The following is a 20652-nucleotide window of genomic DNA, read 5'->3' on the forward strand; positions in this document are numbered from 1 at the left end:
CATTCTGCTTTCTGGTAGAATGGTGCAGAGTCCACAATGGGCAGTAATGGATATCAGGGTATGGTTAAAATGGCTATTAGTAAAGCAGTTAAACTGCTTTAAAAAGCACAGGCCAAAAAAGAGAAATTCTGCTTAAAATGGAATATTTACACAAGGTTTAAAATACAACAATACATTTCTAAATAAACTCTGAAAAACTAATTGAACGTCTAGTGTTTCTAAAAGCAATTACTTGGTTAAGCTTTAAATATGGTTTATAAGTCTATATAGGACTTCTCTTTATCAGTAGAAATTCATATTGAAAGTAAGATGCTCTGAGAACATTGTAAAGCATCCAGGACAACAAAATTACTGGGTAGAATCTAGTAATATATCCTATTAGCCTATTTTTCTCTTACTATGACCCTAATACCATCATTTCTCAAATTGCTGAAATCTAACCCATCATTATCAATTTAATACTCCTCGTACAACCTCAATATGCTTATCCAGAGATAAAGACTCAAGTTAATTATTAAAAATTCAATCTGAACAGGATGGTAAAAGAAACAAACTAAAATGTTACACAAGTAGTTCTGTTTTATTATTCAAAAATATGTGAACTTGCTGTTGAGTTTTCTAACTTTAATTGGTAGCAAGTAGTAGAACATCTTTTAAAACTATGATTACCAGAAAAAGATTTCCCCTTATTAATTATAATGTAGACTTTCTCCGCAGCAATTTATTTCTGTAATCTCCAGATTAGACTGTAACATTACTGCTTTTCACTTAAGGGTATTTGTAAATTCAGCTCTGAGATACCACTGTAGAGAACATTTCCTCTTTTGAATGTCTAACACTGTTTTAAAAGTTATTTTCCCTTCAGAGGATGGATGTGTTTATATTCATGATCTTATATGAAGTTCTTGATATTGAAAATAGACTTGCAACTCAATATTCTTTGTGAATAAAAAATTAATGTCAGTACATGCTAGCAAAATTGAAGAAATATGAAATATTAGATATAACAGAGGTAAATGATTCAAAAATTTCTAAATAATTTGTTTCTAATTGTTTTTAAAGAAAATCATGTTGATTAAAAAACTGGTCTGGGGGCGCCTGGGTGGCGCAGTCGGTTGGGCGTCCGACTTCAGCCAGGTCACGATCTCACGGTCCGTGAGTTCGAGCCCTGCGTTAGGCTCTGGGCTGATGGCTCAGAGCCTGGAGCCTGTTTCCGATTCTGTGTCTCCCTCTCTCTCTGCCCCTCCGCCGTTCATGCTCTGTCTCTCTGTGTCCCAAAAATAAATAAAAAACGTTGAAAAAAAAAATTAAAAAAAAAAAACTGGTCTGAATACAGTAAGAAACTCCACCCACCCAAAACCCCATAAAATTAAATTTAAAAAAAATTATTAAGGGGCGCATAGGTGGCTCAGTCAGTTAAGCATCCGACTTCAGCTCAGGTCATGATCTCACAGTCGTGGGTTTGAGCCCCATGTCAGGCTCTGTGCTGATAGCCCAGAGCCTGGAGCCTACTTCAGATTCTGTGTCTCCCTCTCTTTCTGCCCCTCCCCTGCTCACACTCTGTCTCTCTCTCAAAAATAAATAAACATTTAAAAAATTTTTAAATTATTAAGGCATAACTATAAAATAATAAGTGTTTTCAACAAATTAAATTTACTATCCCATGGATAGCAAGATTTCAGTTGTGCTCATGATTCCCAAATCTATTAACTTCACTTCAACTTATCTCCAAACTTAAAAATCCAAGAGCCTATGAATATTTCAACTACGTCCCAAAGACATGTCAATAATCTTCCTCTGTAAGCCTGTTATATTTCTGTTTCCTGCTTCATGCACAGGAACTATCCATGTAGTCCCTAAGTCAGAAAGCACATCTCATCAATCTTCCTTAAAACTCTATTTCTCTCATGGATACTACCACTATCCTAATACAATTCTTATTTTACTTGTAGCTACTGTCCTTGTCATTATTCTCATTTCCCTATAAATCCATCCTTTACATGGACTAACAAGTAACAAAATATTTGTTTCAAAATAAGGATCTAATTGTGACATTTCATTTACATTATTTCAATAATCCTCTACATCCATGATGATAGAGTCTAAACTCAATATTATACATATTTCTATGATTTGTTGCTTATCTGTCCCATCTCAACTTTTACCCCCCAGCCCTGCTCCCATACTGACCTTTCCTAAATTCTCTTATGAAAGCCACTGGGCTTTCATTGAAGCTGCTTTGTCTGCTGAATCATCCTTTTTCTCATTGTTCCCATTCTCTAAGTCTTGTCCTGGCTATTCCTAGTCATCACAGGGCAGTCCAGGCCCCATCACTTCCTGGAAGGCTCTCTAGAGATCTTCCTTCTCCCCAGTCCAATCCCCAGGGTGAATTAGGTGTGTTTATGCCTAACTCTAATGGCACATTGTACACACATCACTATGGCACTTAGCGCTCTCCATCATGATAACCTCTTAATTTATCTTTCTCCCAATCATATTATAGGCTTTTGGAAGTCATGACCACTCACCCTCAGTTTCTAACATTATACCTGGAACATGTCAATAAGTGTTTGTTGGATGGATGGATGGATGGATGGATGGATGGATGGATGGAAGGATGGATGGATAAATGAATGAATTCGATCCCTTAGAGAGGGAAAAGACCTTATTCCAATCATGCTGCCTTTGCTTAAACCATCTGTGGAAAACAGTTTAGGAATTACCTTCAGAACTGGTTTATGAAATAGAAAAGGGTATTAATATTTCCCTGCCTTTTTGGCAACACTTTTGCTATTATTGTTTAAACAACAAAAAATGTGGGATGGAGATTATCATCCAGTTTTATTCACCAGCTACATATAATCTATTCTCAAAGGCTGAGGATGATGTAAAAATGTGCTCCTAGTTTTGAGCACAATTACAAAGGCAGTTTTAATGTTCTTAATGTTTACTGCTTCCTAAGATGGCTACCTGAAAATATAAGTTCTGGTGTTCTTTTACAAAGAAATCAGTTTTACTGCTTTATTACCATGCTTCACATTTTGATACTTGAAATAGTTGTTGTAGTGAGTGTTAATCACAATTAATGAGAGAAAATCAATTTAAAAATATTAGTTAGTGGATTTGAACACAAAGTTCCTAAGAGTATCTGGAAAAATTTCAAAATCAGATTTTATAGTTTCAGCTCTCTAGGAAAAAATTTGAGAAAATCCTATTATTTTATTCAGACTCAAGTCCAAACATTTCTTTTAAAACACAGTTCTCAGAACATACTTTCATTGCCAAACTCTCTCCAAGGGATGCAATGTTCTCAGATTTTTTATCCAAACATGCTTGTAGGCATTCCTTTTCTTTAGCCAGATCGTTGAGGGTTGCACCAAGAATGCTGATTTCTTCTCTCTGGGCAATACTTTGCCTGGTAAAATTATCTAAATATGTAATCATAAAGGCATTGTTTTAATCAAGATAATTTTTTTCCAACTCAAGCAAATTGAAATACTTTTCAAAGTAAATTCTCCTGTACTATGTTCAATGACTGCAAATAAGTACTGTATCCCAAATAAAAAAATGGCTTTTGTTGTTAGTGATTAAAAACTAAGATGAATCATGAAATTCCAAACGACACATAAATGTAAAAGCACAATTAACACATTTAAATTAGAACAGCAAAGGAGGGGCGCCTGGGTGGCGCAGTCGGTTAAGCGTCCGACTTCAGCCAGGTCACGATCTCGCGGTCCGTGAGTTCGAGCCCCGCGTGGGGCTCTGGGCTGATGGCCTGGAGCCTGCTTCCGATTCTGTGTCTCCCTCTCTCTCTGCCCCTCCCCCGTTCATGCTCTGTCTCTCTCTGTCCCAAAAATAAATAAACGTTGAAAAAAAAAATTAAAAAAAAAAAAAAAGAACAGCAAAGGAAAGCTCTATATCACAAGTTCTCAAAGTAGATTTACATGTGTGGTAGGGGAGGAGAGGGTGAATGGACAAAATGAGTGGAATATTAAAACAAACTGTGACTTTTCTCCCTCTAATTTCCCCTCCCTCTAGCCTAGAATCACTGTTGCATGTAAGTCGGTAACTACAAGATCTTAATAAATAATTAATTAGGCCATTTTCAGAATCAAATGTCTCCTGATATTCTGATTTTTCTAAAGCAGGGTTATAAAAATTCCTAGGGAAAAAAACATCACAGGAAGTCTGATTCGATTTGTGATAACACCAGCAAACCAATGTCAATGTTGAAGACCTGACTGAATGGTATAAAATAATGGTTTTCAAGTTGTGGGTTCTCATCCAGCACCATTGGCATCATCTGGGAACTTGTCAGAAATATAAATTCTTGGGTCCCACACCAGACCCACTGAATCAGAAATTCTGAGTGGGCAGAGCAATTTATGTTTTAACAAGTACCCCTCCCAAATGACTTTAATGCCTAACAAAGTTTGAGAAGCACTTGAGAAAATTAGTTAAGATACAAAAGCCTTGGCCATATCTTGCTTCAAAGAGCCTAGCTCCAGTGATGTTTATTAGCACTCCAGGTGATTCTAACACACACCAAGTTTGAAAACCACTGTCGAGAGCTCTACAAGGGAAGTTCTGCTAGACCTCTATGTAAATCCTTCCAACAGACGTCCAGTGCAGTGCTAGGAGAGGTAGCACCATATACTAAGAGGATGATCTATATAGTACTTGAGAATACATCATGTCCCTTTTCCAGAGAGCACTGTCATTAAGGCAAAATGCATGTTTTGGGTGTTCAGATATTTGAGTCCATTCCCACTGGCATTAAATAAATAAATTTAAAAACTCTAAAATAGCTCTAGTATCTCCTAGCTTTAAAAAAAATCTCAATTTCACATCCTGCTCAAGCTACCACACCATTTTTCTGCTTCTGTTAATAGGTAAGCTTTAAAAGACTTCTATTCTCTCCTGTCCCTACTTCTTCATTTCCCAATTATTCCTCAACCTACTCCATCTTCCCCATCCAATAGTCCTTTCACACTTTTTTGTCAATGTGACAAAACCCTGCAATGTGCCAAATCCAATCAATAATTTTTCATCTTCATCTTATTTTGCTTCTCAAACATATCTGACAATTGATCTTACTCTCCTTGTAAAAATATTTTGCTCTCTTGCCTCCCAAAATAACACTCACTTCTGGGTTTTCTTCCTACTTCTTTGGCTTCTTCTTACTCAGTCCTGGATCCTCTTCTCCTCATTCTCTATATCTTCCCTAGGCAATTTCATGGTTTTAAAATATCATTTATATACTGATGTGCCCCAAACGTATATCTTTAATTTAAATGTATCTTCTGAGATAAAAACTTACCTATTTAACTGCTTACCTTACATTCTTACTTAGACTTAAAATATCCAAAAATGAGTTCTTTAGTATTTCTTTTTTATAGTTCTGTTGTAATATTTCCTATCTCAATAAAAAGCACCTCCACTAATCTAATGGTTTATGCCAGGCATTTTTGAACTACAAAATAGGAACTTAAAAATATTGCCCATTTACGGGGCACCTGGGCACCTGGGTGGCTCAATCGGTTAAGCATCCAACTTTGGCTCAGTTCATGATCTCACAGTCCGTGAGTTCGAATCCCATGTTGGACTCTGTGCTGATAGCTCAGAGCCTAGTGCCTGCTTCGGATCCTGTGTCTCCCTCTCTCTCTGCCCCTCCCCTGCTTGCACTCTGTCTCTCAAAAATAAATAATAAACACTAAAAAAAATTTTAAATAAATTGCCCATTTTGGGGTGCCTGGGTGGCCAAGTTGATTAAGCATCTGACTCTTGATTTTGGCTCAGGTCATGGGATCAAGCCCCACATAGGGCTCCATGCTGGGTGTGGAGCCTGCTTAAGATTCTCTCTCCCTCTCCCCCTCTTCTCCACTGGTGTGCTCTCTCTTCTCTCTCTCTCTCCCTCAAAAAACAATATATTCCCTGTTTTTAAATGGGCTTTTTTATAGTCTTAACAAAAATTTTACTTTACAGTTATAAGTAGATTAAGTTATGACATAGAGATCCTGGTAAGAAACATAAATAGGTCACTTTATAAAAACAATTTTCTCTGAACCCAAGTGATAAAACATATATAGCCAAATAAACATATGTATGCTTTCCACCAAAAGTAATACACAGATAGGTACCATGTTTCATTATAATAGCTATGGACAAGCCACAATGGTACGAGTTGTAAATTTATAAGCGTTCATCACAAATTTACAAAGTGTCACTGCTTTGTTTAGCTATTCATTCAAAAATATGATGCCCTGTCTAAGTATTTGTGGTCCTAAATATAAGGAAAAATTTTTACTATCAAAAAAACCCCCACATTTTTCACTATTTTTGATTCATAAACTTTTAATTTATGGACCTATTTCCAAGTTTCTCTATGTTATAACTGAAAAGAAGAAAACATATTTTCTATCAGACTTAAAAAAAAATATATATATATATATATTAGGGAAAAAACTCACCAATTTTTTCATCCAAGCACATAATTTTCTCCTGAGTAAGCTGTAGTTCATATTTTTTCTTAGCAAGATGTCGCTGAGTATCAGAAAGATCTTTTTCTGTGTTTTCATATAAAAGTCTGTAAACGTTTTAATAATAAAACTAATTCTCAAATTTTTATGCTTTATCAACTTTTTAGTGTATTTAAATCTAAAAACTGGTAAGCACAATAATACACATTTTTTTCTTTTTAGCATTTTCTTTATAATACTACATTGTAGGAAGTTTGGAGAAAAAGAGACCCTCAAATCCACCACTCCATAGAAAGCTACTATTAGCATTTTGGTGTTCACTTTTCAGTATTTTTTACAGTGTATATTTAAAGTTACCATACCATAAATTCAAAATTAAATCCTGAGTTTTTTCACTTACAATTAGTCTTTAATATTTTTCAGTCCTATAACACAGCCTTCCAAATCACCTTTTTCTTTTATTTTTTATATTAAATATAATTTATTCTCAAATTGCTTTCCATACAACACCCAGTGCTCATCCCAACAGGTGCCCTCCTCAATGCCCATCACCCACTTTCCCCTTTCTCCCACACCTCCATAAACCCTCAGTTTATTCTGTTTTTAATTTTTTTTTTCAACGTTTATTTATTTTTGGGACAGAGAGAGACAGAGCATGAACGGGGGAGGGGCAGAGAGAGAGGGAGACACAGAATCGGAAACAGGCTCCAGGCTCTGAGCCATCAGCCCAGAGCCTGACGCAGGGCTCGAACTCACAGACCGCGAGATCGTGACCTGGCTGAAGTCGGACGCTTAACCGACTGCGCCACCCAGGCGCCCCTATTCTGTTTTTAAGTCCCTTATGGTTTGCCTCCCTCCCTCTCTGTAACTTTTTTTTTCTCCCCCCTTCTACTCCCCCTTTGTCTTCTGTTAAGTGTCTCAGGATCCACATGAGTGAAAATATATGGTATCTGTCTTTCTCTGCCTGACTTATTTCATTCAGCATAATATCTTCCAGTTCCATCCATGTTGTTGCAAATGGCATGATTTCATTCTTTCTCATTGCCAAGTAATACTCTGTTGTATATATAAACCACATCTTCTTTATCCATTCATCAGTTGATGGACATTGAGGCTCTTTCCATAATTTGGCTATTGTTGAAAGTGCTGCTATAAACATTGGGGTACAAGTGCCCCTATGCATCAGCACTCCTGTATCCCTTGGGTAAATTCCTAGCAGTGCTATTGCTGGGTCATAGGGTAGATCTATTTTTAATTTTTTGAGGAACCTCCACACTGTTTTCTAGAGCGGCTACACCAGTTTGCATTCCCACCAACAGTGCAAGAGGGTTCCTGTTTCTCCACATCCTCGCCAGCATCTGTAGTCTCCTGATTTGTTAATTTTAGCCACTCTGACTGGCATGAGGTGATATCTCAGTGTGGTTTTGATTTGTATTTCCCTGATGAGGAGTGACGTTGAGCATCTTTTCATGTGTCTGTTGGCCATCTGGATGTCTTCTTTAGAAAAATGTCTATTCATGTCTTCTTCCCATTTCTTCACTGGATCATTTGTTTTTTGGGCGTGGAGATTGGTGAGTTCTTTATAGATTTTGGATACTAGCCCTTTATCCGATATGTCATTTGCAAATATCTTTTCCCATTCCATTGGTTGCCTTTGTACAGAAATCGGTTACATTTTTATACACAAATAATGAAGCAACAGAAAGAGAAATAAAGAACCTGATCCCATTCACAACTGCACCAAGAATCATAAAATACTTAGGAATAAACCTAATCAAAGATGTAAAAGATCTGTATGCTGAAAACTATAGAAAGTTTATATGAAGGAAATTGAAGAAGATACAAAGAAATGGAAAAACATTCCATGCTCATGGATTGAAAGAATAAATATCGTTAAAATGTCAATACTACCCAAAGCAATCTACACATTCAATGCAATCCCAATCAAAATTGCACCAGCATTCTTCTCCAAGCTAGAACAAGCAATCCTAAAATTTTCATGGAACCACAAAAGATCTGGAATAGCCAATGTAATATTGAAGAAGAAAACCAAAGAGGGAGGCATCACAGTTCCAGACTTTAGCCTCTACAAAGCTCTACAAGAGCTTTAGCTCTTACAAAGCTGTAATCATCAAGACAGTATGGTATTGGCACAAAAACAGACACAAAGACCAATGAATAGAATACAGACTCCAGAATTGGACCCACAAATGTATGGCCAACTAATCTTTGACAAAGCAGGAAAGAGTATCCAATGGAAAAAGACAGTCTTTAAAAAATGGTGCTGGGAGAACTGGACAGCAACATGCAGAAGAATGAAACTAGACCACTTTTTTACACCATTCACAAAAACAAACTCAAAATGGATAAAGGACCTGAATGTGAGACAGGAAACCATTAAAACCCTAGAGGAGAAAGCAGGAAAAAACCCCTTTGACCTCAGACGCAGCAATTTCTTACTTGACACATCTCCAAAGGCAAGGGAATTAAAAGCAAAAATGAACTATTGGGACCTCATCAAGATATAAAACTTCTGCACTGCAAAGGAAACCAAATCACCCTTTTAAGGATGAAAAGTATTATATGAGCAATAGCCATTTCCTTCTAAGTAAATACAATCATTTATTTAAGTACTCCTCTATTATTAGACATTTAGGTTCATTTTGGTTTTTAACTATTACTAATGAATTTTTAACGAACAGAATTTCATTCCACAAACATTTAGGAAGCTAGGGTGAAGTAGGTGGGCACTGGCTTTATCCTCAAGAAGTACATAGTCAATAAACAAACAAACAGACTATAATTTCTGGCAATACGGAAACTAGATAATCTGAAAGTTCCCTCAACACAAAACACTTAGACATACTGAATAAAATGAGCATCTCTTTAAATGTATAGCAAAATTTATTTTGTAAGAGAAATCAGAGCAGTAGGACTATGAACTAATGTTATATTATATGTGGTTGGGATTTCCCTGTCTCACTAGCCTAAGGTCTTATGTTTTAAATCAGAAACAGAAGATCAGGACAGAAATGTCCGCAACACAAGTATGAGAACTAAGATCCTCCACGTAAAGCTAATGAGACCTACACTATTAGTGGAAAGGTCAAACTAGACACAATCAGCTTGTCAACCATTACTAGGCACAGGATAACAGTAACAATTAAGTCTTCCTTGGGAATTCTTAACATCAAAATAAGAAATCTAAATAAAATCTGGTTCTAGGATGGTCATATAATCTAGAACACTTGGTAGAAATAAACACATAACTTCTCTGACAAGATATACTCTCAACCCAGACACAGAACTAAACCTTAGATAAAGGCCTGTTGAAAACAAGCTCCCAATCCAAATTTCAAAATCATATTAAGGAATAACCCAAACTTAGTGTGAGTCAAGAAACCCAAAATTAGAGCCCTATAACTTCATATTATAGCATTATCAAATAGAAACTTAAAAACAGATGTGCTTAAATACAAAGACATAGAAGAATATATAATAAGAAAAAAGTCTAGACTTTTAAAAGAACCTAAAAGAACTTCAGGAAATTAAACTAAAATCATTGAAATTTTTAAAAAGAAACAATATCAACAGATAAGTTTAAGAACAAAATAAACACAGCTGAAGAGACAATTAGTAAGCTGGAAAAAAACAGATCAGAGGAAATTACCTATAATAGAGTACAGATAAAAAGAGAGAAAAATACAGAAGAGGTTAAGCAATATAAAGAAAAGAACAAGAAGGTCCAATATTCATCTAATTCCAGGATAGAATACACACAATATTCAAAGAAATAATGGCTAATAAAATATATAAAATCTTAGAATAAAGAATGACCAGTGAAAAATACAAACACCAATATTAAAGGAACATAAGTCCTGGGAAGAACAAAATAAATCTGTATCCATTAAGACAATTACAAATGGGGGAGGTGAAAAGATTTAATGGGAGAGAAGATTTCTACACTTAAACTGATAAATGTGGCACCAATATACTGTGATGAGTTACATATGTAAAATGAAATACCTACACCAACAGAGAAAATATCTATACAGAGATACTAGAAAGTATTACAGATACATTAAAATGGAGTTCTAAAAATGTTCAAGTAACCCACAAAGGCAGGAAAAAAAAAAAAGAAAAGAGGTAAGAAAAACAAATGGAGGGGTGCCTGGGTGGCTCAGTTGGGTGAGTGTCCAATTTCGGCTCAGGTCATGATCTAGTGGTTGATGAATTCTAGCCCTGCGTCCTTCTCTGTGCTGACAGCTCAGAGCCTGGAGCCTGCTTCGGAATCTGTTTCTCCCTCTCTCTCTGCCCCTCCCCCACTCCTGCTCTGGCTCTGTCTCAAAAATAAACATTTAAAACAAAATTTAACATTATTAAAAATAAAAAATTTCTGCTTCACTTAGTAACAGTTTCAACTGTTCAGATCAATGCTTTCAGTGAGAACAAACTAGGAAAGCTGGGAAGCAGGTGGCAGCAGAGAGCTGGGAGTGAAGAATTACTTGAGCAAGATTTGAGAAGAGAAGACAAGAGAAGAGAAAAAGAAATAGGTAAGTCTGGAATATGATAATTGTTTTCCCCTAAAGAAATCTCTGACTCAGGGAAAGGTAGATAAGAGGCTGAAAAGCTGAGTAGCAACTGTGACAATTTCAAGAAGTTAGGGTACAAAAACAGGAGTCAAGTCCCACCAAGAAAGGGTAAAATACTGAGTAAACCACTGTCTCCTACACATACACATTTGTTTGGGACCCTGAATAGTTAAAACAAAAGATTTAAGCCCAGATTCAAATTGTCTCAGTTCTGACAAAGCAAATTATATATATACATACCCCTCAAATTATCTCAGTTCTGACAAAAGCAAATACATATATCCTCTCTAGAGGAAAACAATATTCTGGTCTCAAATGATTTCTATACATTTTCATATTCAGTATTATATACTCAGTCAAAAATAACCAGACACACAGAAGACAACATCACATAACTGGAAAAAATAAGAGAAACAAAAGATAACAAGAATAGACTCAATAAAAATAGAACCATGCAGAATCAAGATAACGGAGTTATCAGAAATAGAACTTTAAAAAAAACAACTATGCTTAATATATCAAAGGAGAAAAAAAGCCAAGATTGAAGATTTCTCAAGAGACTTGAAAATATATATTTTAAAAGTGTCAAGTACAAATTCCAGAAATGAAAAATGCAAAAACCAAAATTAATTCAACTGATAAGGTTTAACAGCAAGTTCAACCACAGTCAAAGAGGAAATGAGTGAACTAGAAGAAAGGTCAGAAAAAAATTCAGAATACAGTATGAATGGGCAAAAGTAACATCTGAAATGAAAACAGTGGAGAGTTCTCTAAAACTGCTGAAAGATATCAAGCAACCAAGTAAAAAAATCCTCCAAACCCAAGGATAAGTTAAACACACACACACACACACACACACACACACACACACACACACACACCTAGGAATAAAAAAATCCTCCAAACCCAAGGATAAGTTACACACACACACACACACACACACACACACACACACACACACCTAGGAACATATAGTGGATTAAAAGGAGCCATATAGAGAATACCTTATAAGTAGAAAGGAAAAAGACAAACTATATTCAACAGCTTGAATCAGATAAAAAATAGACTGATATGGGTATAATTACTATGAGTGCTCTGACCATGGGCACTCTGGCTGCCTGGGAAAACATTAGGAAAGCTATCACTGTGTCCCTTGGCTCATGGAAGGCAGCAAGGGGTTTCAGTGGTGCTATTACAAAAACTTACCTAGCTTTTGGCAGAGAACTACCATGGACAATTAAGACAAAACATTCTCTGTACAATATCTGACTATTACAAAATCCTACCTAATTCCTACTTTTATTTGGCATGCATTTGGGGGAAAACAAAACAAACAAAACATTGTCTGCAGAATGGTACGATAAATCAACAATAAGAAAATATTTGAAAATATAGTGAAGTTCTACTTTAGTCCAACTGAAGAATCTTTTCAAATGCCTTGACAGATTATTTTCTTAGCTTTTTTTCTTCTAAAACAGTATTTAAAAATTCATGCTGGGGGTGGGGGGGTACCTGGGTGGCTCAGTTGGTTAAGTGTCCAACTTTGGTTCAGGTCATGATCTCCCAGTTCATAGGTTCAAGCCCCACCTCAGGCTGTGCTGACAGCTTGGAGCCTACTTCAAATTCTGTGTCTCCCTCTCTCTCTGTTCCTCCCCCATTAGCACTCTCTTTCTCTCTCTTTCAAAAATAAAGATCACACACACACTCTCTCTCTAAAATAAATAAAAGATTTAAAAAACTTTTTTTGAACACATGCTGGAGCGCCTGGATGGCTCAATTGGTTAAGCACCCAATTCTTGATCTCAGCTCAGGTCTTGATCTTAGGGTCCTGAGCTCAATCCCTGTGTTGGGCTCCATGCTGAGTACGAATCCTACTTAAAGAGAAAAATCATTAAAAAATGCATGCTAAGTGATGCCTGGCTGGCTCAGTTGGTAGAGTGCGCAACTCTTGATCTCAGGGTTGTGGATTTGAGCCCTACGCTGGATATAGAGATTCTTTTTAATCTTAAATAAAATGCTTACTAAAGTCAGAAGTATAAATGTAATGAGCCTATCAATTCATATGATAATGATGAATCCTGAAAGACACACGGGAGGATTCACAAAACCTTCCAGTGTACACTGTGGCTATTTCTATGCTGTTAAATTGCATTACAGCCATCTATTTTCCAAAATAGCCATATGCCCCTGTACAACAGAGATCCATCTAATACAAAAAACAAAATGGAAAACTACACACATAATCAGAAGTTAATCAAATCAGATCTTTAAATCACTGATCAATAAACCCACACCTAAAACACATTTAAGCAATAGAAACTTTAGATATCAAGCCAGTAGCTTCTTTTGCAGACTCTTGTAACTCTAATGTCAGAAAAGACTCTTACAACTCCTCCAAGAAATATTTAGAACTTCATAATTTTGCTAATGTTTATTTATTTTTGAAAGGGAGAGAGACTAAGAGAGCACAAGCGAGGGAGGGGCAGATAGAGAGGGAGACACAGAATTGAAGTAGGCTCCAGGCTCTGAGATGTCAGCACAGAGCCGGATGCAGGGTTCGAACCCACAAACCACAAGATCATGACCTGAGCCAAAGTCAGACACTTAACCAAAGGAGCACCCAGGTACCCCAGAACTTTAAACAGCTATCTATATATAGTTTTTTCAAATGCCCAGAGTCCTAGACTAGATTTTGGTTGCTTCCAAGTTTGGGCAATTATGATTAGAGCTGCTATAAACATCATGTCCACATTTCTGTGTGCACATAAGACTCAATTACTTTGAGTAAATACCATGGAGTGCTGTATGTTAAGACTGTGTTTAGCTTTGTAGAAACTGACTGTCAAATAAAGTGGCTGTACCATTCTGAATTCCCACCAGCAATGAATAGGAGCTCCTATTGATCCACGTCCTCACCAGCATTTTTGTCAGTGATCCAGATTTTGTCTATTCTAATAAGTATATAATGGAATCTCATTGTTGTTTTAATTTCAATTTCGCTGATGACCTATGATGTGGAACATCTTTTCATACGCTTATGTGCCATCTGTATATCTTCTTTGGTGAGGTCTGCTAAGGTCTTTGGCCTGTTTTTTTAATTGGGTTGTTTTCTTATTGTTGAATTTTTAAACAGTTCTTTGTAGGTTTTGGTTAATAGCTCTTTATCAGATGTGCCTTTGGCAAACATTTTTTCCCAATCTGTGGCTTGGCTTCTCATTTTCTTGACATTGTCTTTTGCAGAACAGAAGTATTTAATTTTAATGAAGTCCAAATAATAATTTCTTGCATGGAGGGGCGCCTGGGTGGCGCAGTCGGTTAAGCGTCCGACTTCAGCCAGGTCACGATCTCGCGGTCCATGAGTTCGAGCCCCGCGTCGGGCTCTGGGCTGATGGCTCGGAGCCTGGAGCCTGTTTCCGATTCTGTGTCTCCCTCTCTCTCTGCCCCTGCCCCGTGCATGCTCTGTCTCTCTCTGTCCCAAAAATAAATAAACGTTGAAAAAAAAATTAAAAAACAAAAATAATTTCTTGCATGGATTGTGCCTTCAGTGTTGTATCTAAAAAGTCATCAACAGGGGCGCCTGGGTGGCGCAGTCGGTTAAGCGTCCGACTTCAGCCAGGTCACGATCTCACGGTCCGTGAGTTTGAGCCCGGCATCAGGCTCTGGGCTGATGGCTCGGAGCCTGGAGCCTGTTTCCGATTCTGTGTCTCCCTCTCTCTCTGCCCCTCCCCCGTTCATGCTCTGTCTCTCTGTGTCCCAAAAATAAATAAACGTTGAAAAAAAAAATTTTTTTTTAAAAATAAAAAGTCATCAACATACTCAAGAAAAACTAGATTTTCTCCTGTTGTCTTCTAGAGGTTTTGAAGTTTTGCATTTTACATTTAGGTATACAATCCATTTTGAGTTAATTTGAAGGGTGTGATATCTGTGTTGCTTTTTTTTTTTTTTTTTTTTTTTTTTTTTTGGCATGTGGATATTAGTTGTTCCAGCACCATTTGTGGAGAAGACTATCTCTGCCCTGTTATATTGCCTTTGCTCCTTTGTCAAAGGCCTATGTTTACATGGCCTATTTCTGGACTGTCTATTCTGTTCCATTGATCTATTTGTCTATTCTTTTACCAATACCACACTGTCTTGATTACTGTAGCTTTTTAGTAAGTCTTGAAGTCAAGTAATGTCAGTGTTCCAACTTAGTTTTTCTTCAATTTCTGTTGCCTATTCTTTTGCCTCTCCATATAACCTTTAGAATCTGTTCATTGGGGTGCCTGGGTGGCTCAGCCAGTTGAGTGTCCAACTTCAGCTCAGTCATGAACTCACAGCTTGTGAGTTCAGGCCCTGTGTCAGGCTCTGTGCTAACAGCTCAGAGCCTGGAGCCTGCTTTGGATTCTGTGTCTCCCTTTCTCTCTGCCCCTCCCCTGCTCATGCTCTGTTTCTCTCTCTCTCTCTCTTGAAAATAAATAAACATTAAAAAAATTTAATAAAAAATAAAAATAAATTAAACAAGAAGCTGTTCATTGATATCCACAAATAACTTGCAGCAATTTTGATTTGAACTTATTCAATCTATAGAACAAGTTGGGAAGAATGGACATCTTGAAAATATTAAGTTTTCCTATCCATGAACATTGAATATTTTTCAATGTATTTAGTTCCTCTTTGATTTCTTTCACTAGTTTTGTAGTTTTCCTCATATAGATTTTACACATAATTTGTTAGATTTATATTTAAGTACCCTGGAATCATGACCTGAGCCAAAATCAAGAGTCAGACGCTTAACCAACTGAGCCACCCAGGAGCCCCTAGAATAGATTTTAATACTGAAATCTTTTCGGTTGCAAATAACCAAACTCAAACTAAACCAGTCTTTGGAATCACTGAACATAAAGGCCCAAACTAACTTTTTGTTAACAGATAGCTCTATCAATCATTCAACTATATGAGAAATTCTTCCTAGAAATGTTTGATACTCTGATGCAGACACACAGATCTTTTTCTTTTTTTTAATCTCCTTTGAGGAAATACTCTGAAAACAATCCAACTCTTTACTATTGTTGATTTATCTGACATAGAAACCCAAATAGAAGAACTGCTGCTACTAAAACATACCTATTTAGAAAGAAAAGTTCATTTAAGCCATATAGAAACACAGATAATGAGTACTTGTTTTGAAACACTGGAGATTTTCTTCTTCATCAGCAGGTAAACCCAAACAGAAATGCATCCATTTCTTTGTGGCTGATTTGACTTAAAACACTATGGAACCTGTTTAGACATATAGATATCCAGACATGTGCTAACCTGTGCTTAGGACTCAACTTCTAGTGAGTGGAGTTCACACATGGGACAAAACTTATAATTTTCCCATCAACTGACAAAAAAGAACAGGAACAATATTTTAACTATACTTGAATGTAGTTGGATTACATAACTCCTATGTAGATTCTCTGTAATTCTTTGCCTTTTGTACATACAAATACGAAACTATGATATGAATATATTACAAAATACAAAATATTGATCTATAAAAAATAAGCTGACACTTGACTACTCAGCAGAAATAATGCAAGTCATAAGATACTGGAAAGAAAGTATCAAAGTGTTAAAAATAATTCCCAACCTTTAGAATTCTCTACCTTTCAAAAATATCCTTCAATACCAGCATGGTTGCAACAAAAGTTATGAGAAATGCTCTGCTTTTGAGTATATTTTGAAGACAGAACAAACTGGATTGGATATGGATACATGAAAGGAGAAACCATAGATTGCTTCAAGGTTTCAGGCCAAGAATTGCATGAACAGACTTTCCATTTGCTGAGATGGGAAGACTGAAAGAATAAATTTGTGGGTGTTGGAGGGTGAAGGATAGTGGATAGCAGAACTCAGGTTTGGAAATGTTAAGTTTTGAGATGTCAATGAGACATCCTAGTGAAGATGAAAAGGAGGTGGTTGTACATTCAAGTCCGGAGTTCAAGACAGAAATCCAAGCTACAGATACACATTTGAGAGTCAAGAGTAAATACACAAGACTAGATGAATTCACTGATGGATGAGTACATATACAAGAAGAGAAGCAGTGTAAGACTGAGCTTGAGGATAATCAAGGTCATGGAGGATGAACTAGAAGAACCTGAAACAGGACAGCCAAAGAGATGAAAAGAAAATCAAATGAGCATGGTACCTCAGAAGCCAAAGGAGTAGCTAAAAACACAACTGATTATATTTGTCAAATGTTGTTGATAGGTGAAACAAAATGAAGACTGAGGATCAACCACTGAATTGAGCAACATGAAAGTAAATATTGCCTTGTAAAAAGTTTTCATAGAATGGTGGGAGAAAAGACAGATTACAGTAGGTTTAAAAGAGAATAAAATGTATGATTCTGGAGCCAGAAGTTTAGACAACTCTTTCAGTAAAATTCCTGTAAATGAGACACAAAATTTAGTCCAAATTTGTAATATCTGAATAACATGATTACAAATCTGAACTAAGGGACAAATACAAAAGTATTGCAGAATTTATAGACTATTTCAGATTTTACAAATTTCTTAAGTATACACAGATAATTACCAAAAACTGGTCATAAAAGTAGAGGGCAACAAATTTCAGAAATATGATGGGGTGCCTGGGTGGCGCAGTCAGTTAAGCGTCCGACTTCAGCCAGGTCACGATCTCGCGGTTCGTGAGTTCGAGCCCCGCGTCGGGCACTGGGCTGATGGCTCAGAGCCTGGAGCATGTTTCCGATTCTGTGTCTCCCTCTCTCTCTGCCCCTCCCCCGTTCATGCTCTGTCTCTCTCTGTCCCAAAAATAAATAAACGTTGAAAAAAAAAAAAGAGTTAAAAAAAAAAAAGAAAGAAATTTGAAATCTAACAGTATGTTCTGCGAAGCAATGTAATTAGCAAGAAGTCAATCAAAGATAAGTGAAAATTCATTATGTTTTTGGATACTTAAAATCACACTTTTAAACAACCAATAGATCAAGAAGTAATGATGGAAAACTGGAAAACATTTCAAAAGTACATAACAAAACTTACAGGATACATTCAAATAAGTATTTTGAGGAAAACTTATGGCTTTAAATGTTTATATCAGAAATAAAGCTGAAAAGTAATAATATAAGCATTTGTCTGAAAAACTTAAAAATAAATCTAAAGAAAATAGAGACAATAAAGAACAAAACTTAATGAGGATCACCAAAGCAAATGTTAGTCCTTTGAAAAGACTAATGACAACAGACTAAAAAAGAGGAAATCACTACAGATTCTGTAGACATTAAAATGTTCATAGGATATTGTAAACAAAATTATTCAAAAAATGTTTTAAAATTTAGAGAAAGTGAACTAATGCCTCAAAAGTATCTATTGAATGGCATAAGAAGAAACTTCTAATTGTTTCTTTATCCATTGAACAAATAAAATAAATCCTTCCCTCAAAAAAAAAAAAAAGTTGGGCCCAAAAGGCTTCATTGGTTAAGTACTAAAACTCTAATATTATTCAAATTCTTCAAGGTAATAAAAGAAGACAAAATGAATTGAGAAGATTATTATAAGGTTTACATGACATTGATAACAAATTCTGATTTTAAGTAGTCCTAAGAAAGGCAAGTTATTGGCCAAAATCAATTATAAAAATAAATGTAAATATCTCAAACAAAACATTAGTTAATGTACAACAGTAATCTATAAAAAGTATAATATATCCTGACCTATTTGACAAAGCACATCTATTCCTGAAAAAAAAAGTTCTCAGTAATCTGAGAATAAAAGGAAACTTCTTCAACCTGATAGAAGACATCTATGAAAAACATACAGCTAACATCATACTAACTGTTGAGAGTCTAAATGCTTCCCCCTACGATGTGGAACAAGACAAGGATGTCTACTTCACCATTTCTACTGAACACTGTTAGTAGATATTCTAGCCAATGCAATAAGAAACAGAAAACAAAAACAAACAAAAAAGCATGCAGACTAAGCATGTAAAACTGTCTTTATTTGCAGATGCTCTAAGTGTCTATGTAGAAAATTAACCAGATTCTACAAAAAGGCCACTCGAACCAAAATGTAAATTTAGCAAAGTTGTAAAATACCAGATAAATATACAAAAATCAATTGTAGGACTTCTGATTTCAACTCTGACAAATAAGGAGCTTAGAAACTGTCATTTCCATTGTTATAAGAACAAAAAGATGAACAAAATGAAAATCAAAGACTTGCTCTGACACATTAGAAGAGTGAATTACAGAGCAAACTGCCAATTCAAAATCTGAAAAGAATAATCAAGATCTGCTCATCTGGAGCAAAAGCCAGCTGAATCACAAATGGTTAAGAAATTTAAATGATAAATTTGATGCATTGCTGGAAGCTGAGTTTGTACTAACATGAGAGTGAGAAGCTCCTAGGGGCCACAATCTTAGAAGGGTCCCTATACTTCAGTGTGTTTACCTCCAGGAACTCCAGTAGGTTCTCACAGTAAAGATCTGAGAAAGATCCCCTTATGACTCTGACAGGGGAAAAGTAATTATTATGAAATATGCCCAGAGCATTCTCCATAATAGGCTTAATCTTCAAGTAAAAAGACTTTACCAGAGCCTTATCCCAGCTAGAGAAGGGCATTTCTCCCACTTTACCCTCTCTAGCCTTCCTGTTTCACATAAGTGGATAAAAAAATAAAAGTTATACCATTAGAAAACATGTTCCCTCCTCTCACCTAACCAACACATTAATAGTACTCCGTGATAATCACAGTGAATTACAAGCAAAAGAGCTGCAAGATGCAAGCTCTCACTTAGGAGGGATACTTAAGGAAGCTTAAAGTCAAAAAGAGAAACAATCAAAACATAGGAATTTGAAGTCTCTGGCATCTGCATCTACAACACACACTGAACTTAGATCAACTTCCAGTCAAATTAACATAAACATTTACACTAAAGGCTTATTTACTTCAGTTAACACCCAATACATGTGGCTTCAACAAAAAAAAATTACAAGGCATGCCAAAAGTCAAGCAAAAACACAACCTGAAGAATGAAACCAGACTCAGATATAGCACAGACATGGGAATTATCAGAAAATTTATAATAACTATGATTAATTGGTTAAGGAGATTAATGGAAAAAGTAGACAATATGCAGCAATAGGTGGGTAACATAAACAGATGAAAACCTGAGAGAAACAAAATGAAATGCTAGACAGTAAATTATTGTGACAAAAATGAAGAATATCTTTGATGGTCTCATCAGCAGATTAGACACAGTCAAGCATAAATCATTGAGCTCGAAAACAGGTCAACAAAACTTCCCAAACTAAAATGCGAAATGAAAAAGAAAAAAAAAAACAAAACAACAGAACATCCAAGAACTGTGGGTATAATTGAAATACCAAAAGGAGAAAAAACAAGAGAATAAGAGCATAAGAAATATTTGAAATAATTATAAAATAAGTCATGGGGATGAAAAGTACGGCATAGGGAATATAGTCAATAATACTGTAATAACTGTACAGTGATCCATGGAAACTACACTTGTTGTGGCGAACATTTCATAATGTATATAAATTGTCGAATCACTGTTACACACCTAAAACTAA

General features: G+C 35.9%; 1 protein-coding gene across 7 annotated transcripts in view; it reads right to left on the reverse strand.

Annotated features, from left to right (window-relative positions):
• TSGA10 (testis specific 10) overlaps positions 1 to 20652 on the reverse strand; it is a 160882-nt gene that overhangs the window by 99951 nt on the left and 40279 nt on the right. For all 7 annotated transcript variants that reach the window (XR_005784263.1, XM_040453996.1, XM_040453999.1 and 4 more), the window contains 2 exons: positions 6471 to 6586; positions 3274 to 3428 (listed from right to left, as the gene is read on the reverse strand). Coding sequence is in view for 6 of the 7 variants with exons in the window: in XM_040453996.1 (XP_040309930.1) it covers positions 3274 to 3428; positions 6471 to 6586 (271 nt within the window). In the remaining variant the exon portion in view is untranslated. The remainder of the gene's footprint in view (positions 1 to 3273; positions 3429 to 6470; positions 6587 to 20652) is intronic.

The sequence above is a fragment of the Herpailurus yagouaroundi genome, unplaced genomic scaffold, assembly GCF_014898765.1.
Source record: "Herpailurus yagouaroundi ecotype Mexico unplaced genomic scaffold, PumYag 210, whole genome shotgun sequence".
Lineage (NCBI taxonomy): Eukaryota > Metazoa > Chordata > Mammalia > Carnivora > Felidae > Herpailurus > Herpailurus yagouaroundi.